The following is a 19,933-nucleotide window of genomic DNA, read 5'->3' as shown; positions in this document are numbered from 1 at the left end:
TCAGACTCTCCCAGGAAACAACTCTGATAGTTAGGCTTTCCTGTGTCCCTAGGACACTTTATCGCCAGGCTATCTCCAATCCATTTCCCATGTAGACCATGGATATTATAGTTAAAGTTAGATTTTAAAATGATAAATATAATAGTTAGAAGGAAAGGGAGTTATATGAAGAAAATTGAAAGTTGTGGCAGGATCCTCCTATAAAGAGAATGTGAAGAAAGCCCAGCTTCAGCTAAGCCTTATAAATACTAGAGTGATTTTAAGAATGTTAGTAGAAAGAAAAGCCATGTAGGTGTGCAATCCCTACCTGTTGTGTGCGATGATAATAGACCATGAAGAGAAGGCAGAATTTACTCAGCTCCTATTTTGCTTTTGTTCTCTCTGCTAAGCAGCATGACCTTCATTGAAGATAGAAGAAAAAGCATTAACAGACAATTGAAATGCAAGATAAATGGGGAGATGGTGAACAATTATAGCTGCTTTAAAAGAATTCATTCTATGTAAAGATGTAGTCTGGATTATATGAGGATTTAGAATTTGTTTCTTAATTGAACCCAAAGTACATTGATCAATGAATCAATTTCAACCTAAAGGGATAGTGGGGTAAAGGCGTGAATAGCATTAATATAAAATTTCAATTCTGCATTTTAAAAATACCTAATCTATATAGGATACTGTACTAGGTAACAGTGAATGACTCAAAGCTTGAAGTAATTGCTAAAAAGATAGAGCAAGATAATAATAATTGGAAGGTACTTTAAATCCTACTACACCCTAATTTTATATACAAGATTACTGAATCCTAGAGAGGTTAAATGACTTGTCCTAAATTAAACAGATAGCAGAATCATGAGTTGAACCTATCTTCTGACCCTAAATCCAGTGATTTTTACATATATGCAAAAATTTGCAGCTTAAAAATTACCCAATCCCAATTCCCACCAAACCTTTGGCAAAACCAGGATGTGTGTGTGTGTGTGTGTGTGTGTGTGTGTGTGTGTGTGTGAGGCAATTGGGGTTAAGTGACTTGCCCAGGGTCACATAGCTAGTAAGTGTCCTTTTTTTGGGGGGGGGGGTGAGGCAATTTGGGTTAAGTGACTTGCCTAGGGTCACACAGCTAGTAATTGTTAAGTGTCTAAGGCCTCATTTGAACTCAGGTCCTCCAGAATCCAGGGCCAGTGCTCTATCCACTAAGCCACCTAGCTGCCCCTTTTTGGTTTGGGTTTGGGGTTTTATTTGTTTGTTTGTTTGTTTTGGCAGGGCAATGAGGGTTAAGTGATTTGCCCAGGGTCACACAGCTAGTAAGTGTCAAGTGTCTGAGGCTGGATTTGAGCTCAGGTCTACCTGAATCCAGAGCCAGTGCTTATCTGCTGAGGCACCTAGCTGCCCCTGGGATCAGTAAATATTAATAAATCCAGGTAGTGGGCCAAAGCTAACTGTATGAAATGTAATAGGGATAAGTCTAAGTTCCTGCACTTGGATTCAGAAACTAAATTTAATAGGTACAGTGTAAGGAAGAAATATCTAGAAAATAGTATATGAAAAATATCTAAATGTTTTTAATGTTTTTAATTTGTTAGCAGTGTGACATGGAAGCCCAAAACACTATTTAATGCTAACCTTCCTTGAAAAAAATTTATTGTCTAGAATGAGTGAGATGAGAGTCTCTGTGTCCTTCTTGGACAAGATGAGCATGTTTCTGGTTCTGGAAGTTGCATTTTAGACTGGATGTTGAAAAGCTGGAAATGCAAACTGGAAAACAACTAGGATAATGGGACAATTCAAAACCTTGCTGTAAGTGGAGAAACCGGGAGAATTGAGAATGTTAATCTTGGAGAAGAATTAGGGAGGATATGATATCTTTTTTAAAATTAACATTATTATTATTGGTATTTAATATGTTATTTTTTAAAGTAATAAACATTTTTATTTATGATTTTGAGTTCCAATTTTTATCCCTCCCTCTCTCTCCCTTAGGTGGTAAGCAATCAGATATGGGTTATATATGTATAATTATGTAAAACATTACCATATTAGTCATTTTTGTACAAGAAAACTTGAATAAAAGAAAAAAAATGAAAGTGAAAAATAGCATGCTTCAGTTTGTGTTCTTTCTTTGGAGGTGGATAGTTTCATCAGTAGTCTTTTGGGATTATCTTGGATCATTGTATTGTTGAGAATAGTTAAGTCATTCACAGTTCTTCATCAAATAATATTGCTGTCTCTGTCATGCTCGTGGTTCTCACTTTACTATGCATCAGTTCATACAAGTTTTTCCAGGCCTTTCTGAAATCGTCCTGCTTGTCATTTCTTCTAGCACTTATATTCCATCACCATCATATACCACAGTTTGTTTAGCCATTCCCTAATTGAAGGGCATTCCTTTGATTTCCAGTTCTTAGCCACCACAAAATGAGCTGCTATAAATATTTTTGTACAAATAGGTCTTTTTCTCTTTTGGGGGATGTCTTTGGGATATAAATCTTGCAGTGGTGTTGCTGGATCAAAGGGTATGCACAGTTCTATAGCCTTTTGGGCATAGTTCCAAATTGCTCCCCAGAATGGTTGGCTCTTTTGACAACTTCACCAACAGTGAATTAGTGTCCCATCTTCCTCACATTTCCTCCAACATCCAATATTGTCCTTTTTTGTTATATTTGCCACTCTGATAGGTGTGAAGTGACACCTTAGAGTTGTTTTAATTTGCTCTAGATCAATAGTGATCTAGAGCATTTTTTCATATGATTATAGATAGTTTTGATTTCTTTGTCTGAAAACTGCCTGTTCATATCCTTTGACCATTTATCAATTGGAAAATGACTTACAAGTCAAAAATACATTTTTATAAATTTGACTTAGTTCTGGATATAATTGAGAAATGAGGCCTTTATCAGAAATAAGTGTTTCAAAAATTCTTTCCCAGTTTTCTGCTTCTCTTGTAATCTTGGTTACATTAGTTTAGTTTATGCAGAAGCTTTTAAATTTTATATAATCAAAAGTATCTGTTTACATTTTGTTTTAGCCTGTATGTCTTCTTTGGTCCTGAATTCTTCCTCTGCCCATAAATCTGACAGATAATATGATAATATCTTAAAATATTTTAAGGCCTGGGGACAGCTGGGTGGCACAGTGGATAGAGCACCAGCCCTGAATTCAGGAGAACCTGAGTTCAAAAATGGCCTCAGACACTTGACACTTACTAGCTGTGTGACCCTGGGCAAGTCACTTAACCCTCATTGCCCCACAAATATATATATATATATATATATATATATGTATATATGGCCTGTCACATAGAAGAGGTTGGATTTCCTTTGCTTGGTTTTGGAAGGCTGAACTAGGATTAATGGTTGGAAGTTGGAAGTTTTAAGGGTACAAATTTCAAGGTTGTTTTTTTTAAAGAGCTTTCTAAAAATTACAGATATCTAAAATGCATTTTGTTTGCCTTGAGGGATAGTGACTTTTCAGTCACTGAAGTCTTTTAAATGAATTCTATAAGGATAGTGGTTACCTGAGCATTTGTTTAGGATTTTGTTAGGTCAGAAGGATTCTTTGGTTACAAATTAGACTAAAAAGCAAAAGCTAATAATGTGTAGCTCACATCTCAGTAGCCCTTTAAAGTTTGTATAATGCTTTCTTTACCATAGTCCTTTGAAGTAGTTTGTGGAAAATACTATGATTCCATTTAATAAATGATAAAAACAGATTCAGAAAAGTTTAATGAATTGCCCTGGGTAAATCAGTTGGCAAAGGTCAGAGCCTGAGACTCAAACCAAAGTTGTTTTTTTAAATTTCAAAAGTAGTGTTTCCCTCTCTCTAAACCATGACTAAGTGACCTCTATGATTCTTCCCAACACTATAATTCTATTATTTGGTTACATTTTATAATTTTAATGTTTCTGTGAAGCTCATGGGGAAAAATACCTAATGATATAGAAGTAATTGAAAATCAAACTGGTTTCAATTTGGTATTGAACTAATGGAAATTCAGCTGATGAGAATGAGCTTCCTTTTACCTAAAGAGTCAGATGTGTCCTGTATTTTAAGTATTTTCTGTGAACTCTTACTAGAATGGAGTGAGCAATTTTAAAAAAATAGGCTGCTTACCCTTTTAAGTGATTCAGTTAAGTTATACCTAAATATTTGATTTGCTACTTCTTTGTTTACCCACTTTTAGTCTGATGTTGTAGTTCATCATATTCCTCATATTCTTATTATCCAAACATCTTACTATTGATTATGTATAAAATGTCAGGCACTAAAACTGAGCCTGCAACCTCTAGTAGAGACTAAGTTTGTATGAATATGTATGAATTTGAATAATCATGTACTGCTCACTAATGTAAGTGAAAACACTTAGGCAACAGTAAAAATAAATGAAAACATTATGTATTTTCTACTCTAGGTTATTTTATAGATATAAGACTAGAACTTAAGGGGTATTCTGAAGTACTTTGTTTTAAGAAAAAATTATTTCCAACTTGATATCAACTCTAAAAAATTGCATTAGAATGTTAACAGGAGGGGCAGCTAGGTGGCGCAGTGGATAGAGCACCAGCCCTGGAGTCAGGAGTACCTGAGTTCAAATCTGGTTTCAGACACTTAACACTTACTAGCTCTGTGACCCTGGGCAAGTCACTTAACTCTAATTGCCTCACTAAAAAAAAAAAAAAAAGAATGTTAACAGGAAAATGGGCTATTATATCTCTAGAAAAACTACTAATTAACTACCAAAATTAAATGGGGAGCATTTTCACATGGCAAAAAATTTAAAATAGTCTAAGCAACCAAAAGACAAAGAACCTGTTTTTTCAAACCTATTATTTCTTTTACTATTTAAGGCAGGTCTATAGCTAGAAGTAGAAGATCATGTATCATGTCTGAAGGCCATAGTACCATTTTTGTTACCAGTACATTTGGCTTTGCTTGATAATTTCTTTCCCCAAAAGAGGCAAAGGTAAAAGTGGAACACCATCCCATCTCAGTCTCTAGTAAAATGTGAAGAAAGATCTTTTTTTCTTATCCATTCCACTTTTTTAGCTTTGGGAATCTTCTATCTACCATAATCAATTTTAAAGGGCTACAGGACCTGAATATTAAAGATCATACCATAAAAATATTATAGAGAAGAACCAGATCATGTTCACCATGTCACCTTTCATGGCAGTTCCCAAGGTGTTTACTTTTAATCAAACAAAGGGAAAAGATGATCACAAAAGACAAAAGAGACAGTTGGGTTTGCATGAAATTGAAATGCTTTTATTTGAAATAGCTAATTGTGGAATAAGGATTTGCTATATAGGTAAATAGCAGAAATATGTGAGACCAAAAACCATTTATGTTTCTCCACTCCAAATGGTCAATCAATCCATCAACAAGTATTTATTAAGTAATCTCCATTGCCAGCCACTATATTTAGGTTCTGGGAACACAAACAGAATGAGTGAAGCAATTTTTAATCATAAGGGGCTCACATTCTAAGAAAAGATAAACAATTCTCAAAAGAATTATAAACTATTAGCAACCATAAGAAAAAATGCTCCATATCATTAATAAGAGAAAATGCAAATCAAAATAACCCTGAGTTTTCACTTCATATCCAACAAATTAGCAAAGATGACAAAAGATGAAAGTTGCCAAAGTTTTAAGTTATGAAAAGAAAGGCAAACTACATTCTAAGTAGAACTTAGAATAGTCCAACCATTTTGAAAAACAAGTTCCAAAGATGGTACTGTGAAAGTGACTAAGAAAGTAACTAAAATATCCAGACTGTGTGACCCAGAGACACCACTATACCACACATACCCTAATAAGTTTAATGGTAGAAAGGCCCCCATGCACACCAACCTATTTTAGCAGCAGTTTTTGGTTTTTCTTACATCGAGCCTAAATGGACATCTTTTCAACTTCTACTTCACTGCTCTCAGTTCTGACCTCTAGGACCAAAAAGAACAAATTTAATCTCTCTTCAACAGAATACTTCAACCAGTAGACAACAGCCAGGACTGTACTGCAGTGCTCAGATGATGACAGCCAAGAGTAAGGGACTCTGAGGTTTCTCACAATCAGTTTTGAGATGTGAAAGAGTGCCCTAAAAATACAGTCTTCTGAATCTTGAAGATGTAGAGGGCCCTAACCCTGGGAAGAAATATGTGCAAAAACCCAGATGACCATGGAGAGACTAAACAGGACTAGTCACTTTATCCAAAAGTATAGCATGGGGTAGAACCTGACCCAAATTCAGGAAAAGCCCCAATTAAGGAACTAAAACTGGAGATAAATGAGTAAATTTTTTAAAATACCAACCAGTATTTTTTTTAAAAATTGATTGTAGATCTTTGATCATCTAAATGAAGGAGCAAGTAAATTCATACCAACTGCAAAGAAACTGGAAGGGGAGGAAAAAAAGGATTTTCTATAAGTTCCAAATTAATTTAACCCCCTCCCCCCCTTCATGAAGCAAGAGATGAAATAAAAGGTCTGGAGGAAATAATTGTAAGGATATTAATTAATTTAGAAGGAAAAATTGATAAAACTTGCCTAAGAAATAGATTCCCTAAAAACTAGAATATATCAAACAGAAATCAGTGACTCCATGAGATAGCAAGAAATTTTTTCAAACCAAAGGGCTGAAAAAATTGAAGAAAATGTAAGGTAACTCATAGCTAGTATCCTGAAACATTTGCCAATGTTCAGTAAATCATTATCAATAAAAACCTCAATTCTAATAACTCACATATGCAAGTCCCTGAAAGAAGGGGGCTTTTTGTAAGTGAATGGAAGGAAAATGCCTAGGACTGTAATATACATGGAGTACTTTGGGAAATTTCTAGCTTAATATAAACATAAGCCTTATCAAAAATAGCTTCTATAACTTAAGACACTCCACTTTAACACTAACCCTAAAAAGGAGATACACTTATACCCACAAGAAGGATAAAATTAGAGTTTAAACAGATACTTCTACTAGACCCTGATGAGTTGCTTTGACAGGAGGCCTCTAAACTAACAACTCCAAACCCCTAAATATGAAGTTTAAAAAAAAAAAAGAAAAGCTAAAAAAAGAGAAAATGGAAAGAGGAATTATTCTCTGAAGTTGTCATTTAGTCGTTTTCAGTCATAATTGATTGCTCATGGCCTCATTTGGAATTTTCTTGACAACGATATTGGAATGTTTTGCCATTTCCTCCTCTGGCTCATTTTATAGATGAGGAAACTCACACAAACAGGCTTAAGTGACTTGCCCAAGGTCATACAGTAATAAGTGTCTGAGGCTGGTTTTGAACTTAGGAAGATGAGTCTTGGTGACTCCAGGCCCAGAACTCTATCCACTGTGCCGTGATTTCAACTATAAAGGAGAATAGAAATAAGAAAAGAAAAATATAAAAAACCCCTTCCCCAGTTAGGAGTACACTACAGCTTTAGCTTCTATATCTAAGGAGAGAACAAGAATTGAAAGGCTTCCAGTTCCCTATTCTTGTACCAATAAAGAGCCACAGTATATCTTTTGCAACCAAGACCTTCAAGAGTCTTCAGTAAAAGATAGTAGGAAAGAAAGGAAAGGCAGCTAGGTGGTGCAATGGATAGAGCGCCGGCCCTGGAGTCAGGAGGACCTGAGTTCAAATGCGGGCTCAGACACTTGATACTTACTAGCTTTGTGACCCTGGGCAAGTCACTTAACCCCCATTGCCTCACTAAAAAAAAAAAAAAAAGGAAGGAGAAGAGTGAATCATGCTGTTTTAAAGGAAAGAGCAAAAGGGGGGAAGGGATGCAGGCAGGGGGCACAAATCCTGCAGGGGAGAGGAAAAGAGAAGGAGAGAATGGATTATAAATAAATAGGATCATTGTACCTTAGAAGCCATCTATTCAATGCTCTCATTTTATATTCAGGCCCAGAGAAGCTGTGACTTGCCCACCATTATCCAGCCAGTATGTTTTTAGGAATGGGACTTGAACTCAATTTTCTTTTTCCTGGAGATTATTCCCCAGTATATAAGGAGTAAACATCAATAATCCAAGCATCATTCTTATGCTATCAGTAATATGGTGTGTAATTTAAATTTCTACACATTGGTTCTAATCTGTCCCCCCAGTTTTGGGAGGAAACTGACTAAAATCACTGATAAACAAGTTTAGGTTTTTAAGGGTTTATTGAAAGATAGTAAAAGAAAAAGAAAGATTGAGAACAGAATTCCTATAACCTGGCAATCCTAGCTTTCCTAATCTCCCCTTCTGAAGTCTTGTCTCCACCACGGTGTTGTCTCGAAGCCAAAGAAGCTGAATTTTGAAGCTCCCTCACAGCCTCCACTTCCTCCTTCCTGTTCTCCTCTCAGAAATGGGAGGTTCTTCAAGCTGATTGGTTGACTGGGCCCGAAGGTGGTCAAAGTTCAAAGTTGTTAGCTTCTGAGAACCATGCTTTCTTAAGTACCAGCCAGATGTGCTTAGAATCAAGTTAACTAGAAGTCAACCAGTAATCCAGTCAGCAGTCAGTCACCTTATCCAATTCAATCAGTTTAAATTAATCTCCACATGGACTCCTGAGTATTTGCTAAATCTCATCTATCACATTCCATTATCTTGACACAATGGTTTCTCCTGATAATTTTGGAGGGAAAAGAGTCTAATGGATGTCAGTTACTTAATTTGCAAATAGCTTCAGACATCTCGCAACTTAAATTAATACTTCATAAAGTTGTCTGTCTTTTTTTTAAAGTTCTCTTATCTTTAAATGACTTAAAAGCAGGTTCTTTAGACAAGGCAATTTTGTGTACTTGTGATGTAGAGGTGAAATAAATCACATGTTTATTTCTTGTCAATTCTCTCTAACAGGATTGGGAATTCCCACATTTCATGGGGGATGTTGATGTAAATCTTCCTGGATTACATACACCTCATATGCAGTTCCAGATTCCTTTGTTACAGATGATCTTTAAGAAGGAATATCGAATCCATATAACAGGTGTGTAACCTCAATGAACACATTTGGTTACCTTTCAGAATATATTGTCCTATTTATTTATGAGAGATGAATTGTTTCACAAGGTATTATTCAGCACACATTCTCTTCATTTCCCTTCTTTGGTTACTGATGAGATTAAAAGAATGTACTAAATTTTAAGCAAGTCCACTTCTCTGTAAAGAAATTAGTAACTCCTTATCACCTTAATACATGTTGCTGATAAAGACAAAAAAATTAACCTTTAAGAGTTTTCATTTGAATTCATGGGTTTTTTCATTTTTATATACATTCTGCTTGTTCTGTCTTAGTATAATTTATGATAATAGCCTTCCATGATACACAAGTCATTCTAATCTTAGGCTGTCTGAAATAAAGTTTTATACCAATTTTTAACACAGAGAGCTGAATGATCACAAATAAAGAACAGGCTGCATTTGTTCCTGTTCACATATAATGCATGTGTGTGCACACATGAGCATGTATGTGTATGTATGGTTTGGGGGATTTTGGGTTTTGGTTTTGTTTTGCGGGGTAATGAGGGTTAAGTGACTTGCCCAGGGTCACACAGCTAGTAAGTGTCAAGTGTCTGAGGCCATATTTGAACTCAGGTCCTCCTGAATCCAGGGCCAGTGCTTTATCCACTGCACCACCTAGCCGCCCCCTATATATATATATATATATATGTTTTAAGGGCAATGATTGAGTATCTGATCCCATGCTAGAGAACTTAAGCAATCTGCACTTATATCAACATATGTACTGTTGTTTAAAATAGCCCAAGCAGAACAAAAATGAACACTGATAGAACTCTTGCCTTCCTCAAGAATCTGCTTTCTGTTTTTCTGTGTAAGGTAATATTTCTAAGGTAGAGAATAAACCCATGGATAGTGATGATGCATCAAGTTTTTACTTACATTCAAAGTTAATAAAGCTTATCTATCATTTATCCCTATATTAGATAACATACATAATACATATTCTATAGAAATATATATGTTAGGATAAATCAGTCATTTTCATGCAGGCCACAGTTTGTGAATACCCATTTAATTGCTGTAATGATTAAATGGACCTGTCAAACAGCCATAATACACATGGCATGAGCACTTCCCCTTGGGTGACTTTTGCCTGGGACATCTGTTCTTGCCAACATAGGGAATCTTTGTTTTCTGTTTTTAAGTTATTCTAGTCCATAATCTCAGTAATATTTATTTACTTTGAGTATCTTAACTGTTAGGAATACTCTGTTCAAGGGCAAAATGCTGGGTAGAGAAAGAAAATGTGTTTCATTGTTAAAAGAAATAAACAAGCTGGTAAGAATGTTAAGCTCATTATTTTGGAATGCTAGTATTACAGAACATACATATATATGTATACATATACGCACATATTACATCTATAGCATATATTCTATATAAAAAGCAATAGATATCTGACTTCAGTTTGAGATAAAAATAATTTGTCTATCATTATATTTTCAAAAGTTTGTAAGGAACTCAGAATATCTCAATTATTTCCTGCCATAGTACCTACACCTTTTGCTACTGAGAATCTTTTGACTTAATATTTTTACAAGGTCAGCCTGCTTCACTGAGTTGGGCAAGGCAAGGCAGATCATACAATGTTGAGACACAAGGCAGGACTTTAAGAGAAAGGGATTTCTGGGACTTTGGTTTCAAAATGTGAATGGTAGAGAAAAATATGAGCTTTGACATGATCTCCTTTAACTTTGTACAATTTTAAATCAATTTGGGATAAGACACTGACACATGTCCTAGGACATATTCCAAAAGTTCCTGGTAGGAACGTTTGGAATCTTTGCCGAGTAGTTACTGTACCTTCCCTCTGCCATCTTCCTTTGTCCTGCCCAGATTTCTCTGGGGTAAAAAAGGCCAGGTTTTTGTTTTCACAAAAGCCAGGTATAATTTTGCAGGACTGGATGAAAGACTTTCACTTAGGCTTTCACTTTATTAGATAACAGGCACAAAGGAAGGAAAATTACCTGACATGTTCTACCCACTGTGCTGTAAGATTGAAATATTATAGACTCGGGGTACTTAAACAGTCTCATCAGGAAGCTGAATCCTAATTTCCGAATGACCTACAAATGTTGAAATGCTAATAACTTCAGATCTCTGTTTTGTTAGAGTTAATGAATTCTAATAACTCCACATTTTTCTCATTAGGTAAAATATCACAATATGTGGTTATTAAACATGAAACACTCTTACCCTTTCTTCAACCAACATGTTTGAGATTTTTTTCCACATACTAATCTTAACACAGCACAGTGTTGAAGTTAGGCAGGAAGTCTTGCTTCCTTTATTTGCTAATGCCACTGTGCCTTCAATTAGGAGGGTCATGGTACATTCATGGGGATGTATAAGGAGAGAGATGGCTAGCTCCAACTTTCAAATTACGACTGCCTCAATTTTGGTAGGGGCCAGAATGGAGATAATTCTGCTCATTATCAAGACTGATTTAGGCTATTTGCAGAGAGGATTCACCACCCTCTTTTGAAACCAGAATCCTAAAAACCTGTGGTATCTTTGCCACAGTATAATGTTCAGTACATTCAGTAATTATTAATTAGAACTTAACTCTAATAATACATATCAAGACCCTGGAAGAAGGGACTATTTATCATTGCAAATAAGGAAAATGCAAAAGACTGCAATATATCTATAGAATGCTTTGGAAAATTTCTATTTTAGTACAAATATATAAGACTTATTGGAAATAGCATCTAAAACTTGATGCTATATATAACCCAATAAATGAAGACACACAGTTGCCTTACCAGGAGACCTCCAAACTAATAGCTCCAAACTCCCAAAAAAAAAAAAGAGTGAGTGTGAAAATCAAGAGAAGAATTATGCTCTCAAGTAAATGACTTCAAATATAGAGGTGAGCAGAAATAAGAAAAGAAAAAGATTTTAAAATCTAGTTCAGTGCTCTTATGTTACATGTGAAAAAACCCAGGACCAGAGAAGTGACTTGCCCAGGGATACCAGGGTTAGCCAGTAAGTGTTTAGTATGTGTGGGACTTGAATCCAAGTCTTTATGATAAATAAGTGGTGTGGGGGCAGCTAGGTGGAGCAGTGGATAAAGCACTGGCCCTGGATTCAGGAGGACCTGAGTTCAAATACAGCCTCAGGCACTTGACACTTACTAGATGTGTGACCCTGGGCAAGTCACTTAACCCTCATTGCCCCCAAAAAACAAGTAAATAAGTGGTGTGACTATACCCATTTGATTCAGAAATCCCCCCCCCATATCAGTAACTAGTTATTTCCTGGCTGTTTAAATGTGATTTTAAATTATACCGTATACATTTTGCAGATACAGTGATATATTTGAAAAATCCCAAAGACTCAACTAAAAAGTTAGTTAAAACAATTAATAATTTCAGCAAAGTAACAGGATGTGAAATAAATCCACGTAAATCATCAACCAAGTCTTACATATCACAAAAAAGTCCTACAAGAAAAGATAGTAAAAGATACCCCATTTAAAATAACTCCATGTAGTATAAAATACCTGCCAAAACAATCTCAGGAACTATATAAACAAAATTAGAAAAAACTTTTTCTACAAATAGCATCAGATTTAAATAATTGGAGAAATATGCATTGTTCATCAGTGGGCAAGGTCAATATAATAAAAATGACGATTAAATTACCAAAAAATGATTTTAACAAATTAGAAAAAATAATAAAATTCATTTGGCAGAACAAAAAGTCAAGAATATCAAAGAAACTAATAAAAAATGGAAGGATGTTTAGCAGTACCAGTAATTATCAAAACTGTCTGGTACTGGCTATGAAATTGGAAGGTGGATGAATGGAAGAGTAGACATACAATTTGTAGCAGCAAATAAATATAGTAACTTGTATTTGACAAGTATAAAGACTTTGTTTCTCTTGACTCCTGTTTGAACTAAAAAGTTTCTACACAGCTGTAATCTTTTTCGTTAGGAATATTCAGACCTTTATTTCTTTAAAGGTCAATTTTTTTCTTCTTGTTAATTTTGTCATTTTTCAGTTTGTCTAAATCTTTGTGACCTCATTTGGGGTTTTCTTGGCAAAGATACTGGATGTGATTTTTTCCTGGAGGCAATGTAAGAATTCTTTCAATTAGCATTTCATTTTCCATATTCACAAGTTTCAAGCACTTCTATTATTTCCTATTATGGTGTTAAGGTTATTTGTCTTCTGTTCTTTCTAGGAGACAATGTAGGTTATGGGTATTGTTTTGTTCTCTTTTTTGCATGCTCTGAGGAGCATTTTTGTCCTTCCTAGAAGAATACCATTAGGAGTTTTCTCCAGGATATTAAAGGATATTCATCCTATGCCCTATGTGAAATAAACCTGCAAGTGGGAGTAGTAACATTCTATATCCCAAGAACCCCACTCTTATGAATTGGGCAAAAGAAAGTGGACCACACAACCACAGACACACATAAAGAGTTTAGTATAGAAATACATTGAGTTTAAAATGGAAATAAGGACAAGAAAAATGACAAACTTGATTTAAAAGAGAGGGTAGAGGAAGGGAAGGGAGGAAACAATGACAAGCAAAACATTTCTTAGCTATGGAGGATTGATTATAAAGGGTGATCTGGGTCTTGGATCAAACCACTGAAATTTTATATTACTAATATTGTTCCCATTCTCTTCTTCTCACCCCCACCCCCAACCCCAAGGAATGGGGTGTGTGTGCATTTGTGTGTGTGTGTTTGTAGGAATAAAGAGTTTGTTTTCTATACTATAATAGAACATGTTCAGAATAAAAATACAATTAACAAATATAACTTTAAATGTATTAAACTCATGAGCCCACACATAAAATGGAGGAGGGTAGCTCCTCCTGTAGAAAGCAGAATCCCCCCAAAAATATTGTGTACGGTAAACACACTTGAGACATAAAAGATCCACATAGAATATGCTAGAAGAAGAATAGTAGAATATATTATGCCTCAGATGAATTTTTAGAAAAGCAGGAGTAACAATCATTGTCTGACAAGGCTATAATAAAAATAGACTTGGTTAAAAGAGATAAGTGGGGAAACTACATTATGCTTAAAGGTATCATAGATAATAATAGGAAAAAATAAAATACTAATTATATATATACACAGATTTTATATGTGTGTATATATATATATATATATACATATATATATATATATCTGAATGACATAGAATCTGAATATTTAAGAAAAAGACAGGGCAGCTAGGTGGCATAGTGGATAAAGCACCAGCCCTGGATTCAGGAGGATCTGAGTTCAAATCTAGCCTCAGATACTTGACACTTACTAGCTCTGTGACCCTGGGCAAGTCATTTAACCCTCATTGCCCCACAAAAAAGAAAAGAAAAGAAAAGAAAAAGGCAACTGTAGTATAAGGAAAAATAGTAAAAAAAATAATTTGGGGGTACTTCAACAATATACCCCTTTTAGACCTATACAGTTTTAATACAAATATAAACAGTAGAAAAGTTAAGGGCATGACTAGAATTTTAGAAAAGGTAGGTATAAACTTCCAGTTGTTTAATGGGAATCATAAATATGTGTATTTCTCATTGTTGCATGGAATCTTTACAAAAACTGGCCCTGTGTAAGTACATAAAAACATCATAAGCAATTATAGAAAATCCAAAATATTAAGCAATTCTTTATTGTCTGTAAAAGAAGAAAAATTATAATTAGAAAATAGAATTTTAAGAAATTCTGGACTTAAATTTAAATGGAAACAGCTATGATCTTTAAAATAGTATCCTAAGGAATGAGTGAGTCAAAGAATAAATCATAAAAACAAAATAATTTAATCAGAGAAAAGGGTAAAACTATTGAGATGTAGACAAAGCAGTCTTAAGTGGAAAATGTATATTTCTGGACACTTTCATCAACAAAATAGAGGAAAGAGACTTGCTGACCTATCTGTCCTGTGCCAATGCTAGTGCCAGTAGATTATAATCCTCATCAGAATTATAGTCCTGCCTTCCTAAACTTGAGTTTGTAGAAGGTCCAGACCCCCTAACAGTGTTATTAGTTCTTAAGGTACAGTATGTAAAGTCATCTTCCTTTGAAATTATTGCTTGAAATGAGTCAAGCAGACTGTATTACTGATTATTAGGGATTGAGGAGAAGAGAAAGGAAGGAAACAAATATTTATATAGTGCCTACTATGTGCTAGGCATTATGCTAAACTCTTCAAAAATACTTGGGTCTTCCTAACTCCAGGCCCAGAATTCTGTCCTTTGTGTCACCAGTTGCCTAGCAGACTTTGGCCTAGGGAGCTGCTAAAATGAATAAATCATTCTCACCAATTATTAATCTCAGCTTGCTCATCAGGGAGTCTGAGTTATTTACTTATTAGCAATAAATCATTATAGTAGATTGCCTTTGCAATAGTATCACTGTCCTCTATGACTATTTGTTTAAAAGGAGTGTTGACTCTGTTTTTCAGTGTGGGTGACTAGAGAAAGGGAAGATCATTTTTAAGTAGGAGTCAATGAAAGCTTTAAGGAAAAAATGGTGTTTTAGTTTAGCCTTGAAAGTTGGATAGGATTTAAAAAAATAGAGTTGGGGGCAAGAGAGCATTGCAGAAATGTTTTTCTTCCTAGCCATTGGAAATTGGTGAAAATGGCTCCATTTTGTTTCCTAAATTATTTAATTGTTAATCAAGAGTTTCAAAACACTCTTCAAACTCTATGATTTGTATAAAACTTTTTAATATATACAGAAAGTATATAAAATACTGAAAGGAAGAGAAGTTTTGAACTATGTGATTGCATGTTTAAGAGATTTATTTTGGGGCAGCTAGGTGGTGCAGTGGATGAAGCACTGGTCCTGGATTCAAGAGGACCTGAGTTCGGGTCTGGCCTCAGACACTTGACACTTGCTGGCTGTGTGACCCTGGGCAAGTCACTTAACCTGCATTGCCCTGAAAAAGAGAGAGAGAGAGAGATTTATTTTTTGGTTTGTGTTCTTTGAGGGAAGTCAACTTGAAAGTATTTGTACATTCTTTAGTTGCTTTCATATAATTAAGAAAATTGTGTTGGGGAAAGAACAATAAAGTTGAAGTCAGAGGAGGAAAAAAAAAAAAGGAGTGTTGACCAGGTTTTCCATTAGTATGTATGGAGTGACTTCTCATCAGTCTGCTAATTTGTGCATCCCATGATCTTCAAGATTTCTCAGTAGAATGGAATGGGGTATAATGGGGAATAGTTTTATATCACAAGGTATCATTAAGCAGACTTTGAATGACTACATGTCTACAATGTGTGGAGAGAATTCCCTTTCTGGTACAATATTAATTAGATGGCTTCTGAATTTCCTTTTAAGTCTATGACTAAAATATATTTTGTGATTCTTTTATTAATTTGGATTTTTTTAAACAGGTAAATGGTTTAACTATGGCATCATTTTCCTTGTCCTGATTTTGGACCTTAATATGTGGAAGAACCAAATATTTTATAAGCCACATGAGTATGGACAGTATATTGGCCCTGGACAGAAGATTTATACAGTGGAAGATGAAGAAAGCTTAAAGGATTTGAATAGAACCAAGCTATCTTGGGAATGGAGATCTAATAACACTAACCCTCGGACTAATAGAACCTATGCAGAGGGAGATATGTTCTTGCATAGCAGATACATAGGAGCAAGTCTCGATGTCAAATGTCTGGCTTTTGTTCCAAGCTTGATAGCTTTTGTGTGGTTTGGCTTTTTCATCTGGTTCTTTGGGAGATTTTTGAAAAGTGAACAAGGCATGGAGAACCAAGATAAAAGTTACACACGAATGAAAAGGAAATCACCTTCAGAACAAAGCAAAGATATGGGAATGACTCGAGAAAATACCCAAGCCTCAGTTGAGTGTCCCTTGAATAATTCCCCTTTAGTGTACATCAAGTCAGATTTCAATGAAATTATCTACAATTCTTCCAGCTTGACTTCAGAAAACTTGAACTTGCACTTGAATGACCCATGTGGCACAACAGAACCAAACCCAGAACCTGTAATGACTGAATGTACACCCACAAACTCAATCCAGTGATGACACCCTATCCCAGAAGGCAAAGAAATGCACACAAGAATATACCTTTAAGGCTCACTCTGTCCTTTTGTACATAAGGTTTATGTAGCATTAGATGGAGAAATATAACCTAGGCCAAAAAGGTGCTCAACATGCTCTTTCTAGAACTCATTATTTTCTATTTGTATTATGATAATGTGCCTCCTATGTATCCAACAGTCCTCTAGAGATTGCTTCTCACAATTGCACAAGCTAATTATTGCCATGTTGACTTTACAGAGTAGTAAACTACTAGGTGATTATTCAAAAGTGTAAAGTTCTACCATAGTGGTGCCTTGAGACGTCAAACTGTTTTTGACTGTCAGTTAGTCAACAAGCATACATTAAGTGCCTACTGTGTTCCAGGCACTGTGCTAAGCACCGGAGATGCAAAGATAAGTAAAAAACAGCAACAACAACAAATAGTCTCTGCTGTCAAGGAGCTCACAGTCCAATGGAGGAGACAACATGCAAACAATTGTACAAACAAATATACAGGACAAATTAAGAGTTAATTAACAAAAGGAAGTCACTAAAGGATTGAAGAGGATCAGGAAGGCTCTTTATAGGAGGTGGGATGTTAGCTGGGACTTGAAGGACACCAAAAAGTCAGGAGATGGAGATGAGGGGAGGTAATTCTGGGCATGGAGAACAGCCAGTGAAAGTGCTTGGAGCTGGGTGAAATGGAAGGTTATAGCAAAGAAGCCATTGTCACTTTTTCTCAGAATATGTGGGATCAGTAAAGTAGGAAGGGTCCAAGTTGATTTTGAATGCCCAACAGGGGATTTTATACTCAATCCTGGAATCAATAAGGATCAATAGGAGTTTGTTGACTAGGAGTGATGTGATTACACCCATACTTTTTTGACAGCCAAGTGAGAGCATGGACTGGGATAGGGAGAAACTTGAGGCAGGGAGACAAACCCAAAGGCTATTGCAATACTTTAAAAATACGGTAAATAGAACTCAGAGAGGTGTAAGTATCAAAGACAATAAAGGTATATAGGAAGATAAGAAACATGTTGTGAAGGTAATATTGACAGGACTTGGCAACAGATTGGATATGGGAAGTGAAACAGAATGAAAAGTTAAGCCTCATACCTAGGTTTTGAGCTTGGGTAACTGGGAGGATGGTGGTATCCTTCTCAGTAGTAGTAAAGATGGGAAGGGGGAGCAGCAGAGGAAGAATATATTGAGTTCAGTTTTGAATATATTGCATTTAAGATGTATGTGAGTCATCCAATTTCGGATACCCAATGAAGTATAGAATAGTTCTATTTTTTTCCTTAATAAAATTTTTTTGACCAGCATTAGAGATCTGATCAGGAAACTGATGTAGTCAAATGTCATAATAATGGTTTCTGGGGCTATTATTTCAAATAGATATCTTTGTTACCTACTCAACTCCACACAGTAGGTAGCTTTAATAGTTGGACTGCAGAAAAGCATGATTTTAATTTTTATTGGCAGACCGCCAAACAAAACATAGATATAAAAGCTAATAAATATTAACCCAACAAAGGTCACTTCGTATGAGAATGACTTTCTCCATTCATTCATTGTAATTAGATATAATACCTAATTTTGGTTTTGATAATGAAAGGTAAATTGCTACTTGGTATAGTTTTATCACTTATGTATAACTACAGTGCCAAGGAAAAGAAGTTCCAATTGTACAACCCACAACGTGTGTTTTTAAAAAACCCCACAAACAAACCATGTTATTTCCTGTTTGTGAAAACAGACGACAACCCTGAGATAACAAAGTCCTCCAAAAATCATGCAATAAAAGATTGTATAGGAGAGAGAGAGAGACAGAGACAGAGACTGGAAGAAACAAAGGGTTAATGACTTTTCCTGTCTTTTAAAATTTTTCTTTTGAAAATAAAACTTTGCACATGAATAAATAAATTCCCATGAATGACTGGGAGCTTTTGTGTGTTCATTCCAGGAGTTCGATGAAACCGCAGTTTCACCAGAGTGTATTGAAATAATCCACTAAAAACAAAAACTTGAGAAACCAGGAAGTTCTAACTTGCCTCTAATTTAGTTCCAAAAATTGTGGTTCTATAATCTTCAGAAAAATCACTTAGTAGACTAAAACAATTTCTGGTCAAATACTATTGGTGCTGGTTTTTGTCTTTATGACTATTTTACTCTCAATCTTTTGGTTAATGTTCTTTTAAGCTTCCAATATTCTGAAATTAACATGCATAATAGAATTATGTACTTATTATCTGTTATTTTAAAAATGTTATTTACTGGGACAGCTAGTGGATCCACTGGCCTTGGATTCAGGATGACCTGAGTTCAAATCCAGCCTCATACACTTGATACTTAGCTGTATGACCCTGGGCAAGTCACTTAACCCTCATTACCCTGCAAAACAAAACAAAACAACAAAAATGCTATTTACTAAGCAGTTGGAACCAGCCTTCCTTCTGCAGATTATTTTAGCTTTTATATTGTTATGGGGGAAATTGATGGAAGTTTGTGGTAGGGCTTCTTGGGAATTCCTCTTTAAAGAATTACACTTTCTTGCACACAAATACAATTAGAGTAAAATAATAGCTTATTTAGGTGCTAGGGAAAGGAAACCAAGAGAGAAGTCCTTGGACTTCTCATGGGGAGAAGGCATGGCACAGAGGCATGGCTCTCTGAGATACCTATCTCCTTGAGCAGGAGACAGGCAGATGATACTTTTTGACTTGCCCAGGGTCACACAGCTAGTAAGTGATAAGTGTCTGATGCGGGATTTGAACTGAGGTCCTCCTGAATCTAGGGCTGGTGTTCTATCCACTGCGCCACCTAGCTGCCCCAGGCAGATACTTTTATAGAGAACTGATGTTAGTCAGATGGGGTATCTGACTGTAGATAGTTCCCTTATTGGGGGAGG

General features: G+C 35.5%; 1 protein-coding gene across 6 annotated transcripts in view; it reads left to right on the top strand.

Annotated features, from left to right (window-relative positions):
* The window catches only part of TMEM117 (transmembrane protein 117), a 185,708-nt gene extending 166,746 nt beyond the window's left edge, over positions 1-18,962 (top strand). For all 6 annotated transcript variants that reach the window (XM_043966604.1, XM_043966601.1, XM_043966602.1 and 3 more), the window contains 2 exons: positions 8,830-8,959; positions 16,364-18,962. In XM_043966604.1, coding sequence (XP_043822539.1) covers positions 8,830-8,959; positions 16,364-17,019 — 786 coding nt within the window. In that variant the 3' untranslated portion in view covers positions 17,020-18,962. The remainder of the gene's footprint in view (positions 1-8,829; positions 8,960-16,363) is intronic.
* The last annotated feature ends 971 nt before the right edge of the window (positions 18,963-19,933 follow it).

Source organism: Dromiciops gliroides, chromosome 5, assembly GCF_019393635.1.
Source record: "Dromiciops gliroides isolate mDroGli1 chromosome 5, mDroGli1.pri, whole genome shotgun sequence".
In the NCBI taxonomy this organism is placed as follows: domain Eukaryota; kingdom Metazoa; phylum Chordata; class Mammalia; order Microbiotheria; family Microbiotheriidae; genus Dromiciops; species Dromiciops gliroides.
Note: the sequence above shows the minus strand (reverse complement) of the source record. Positions and strands in the feature narration are given on the sequence as shown.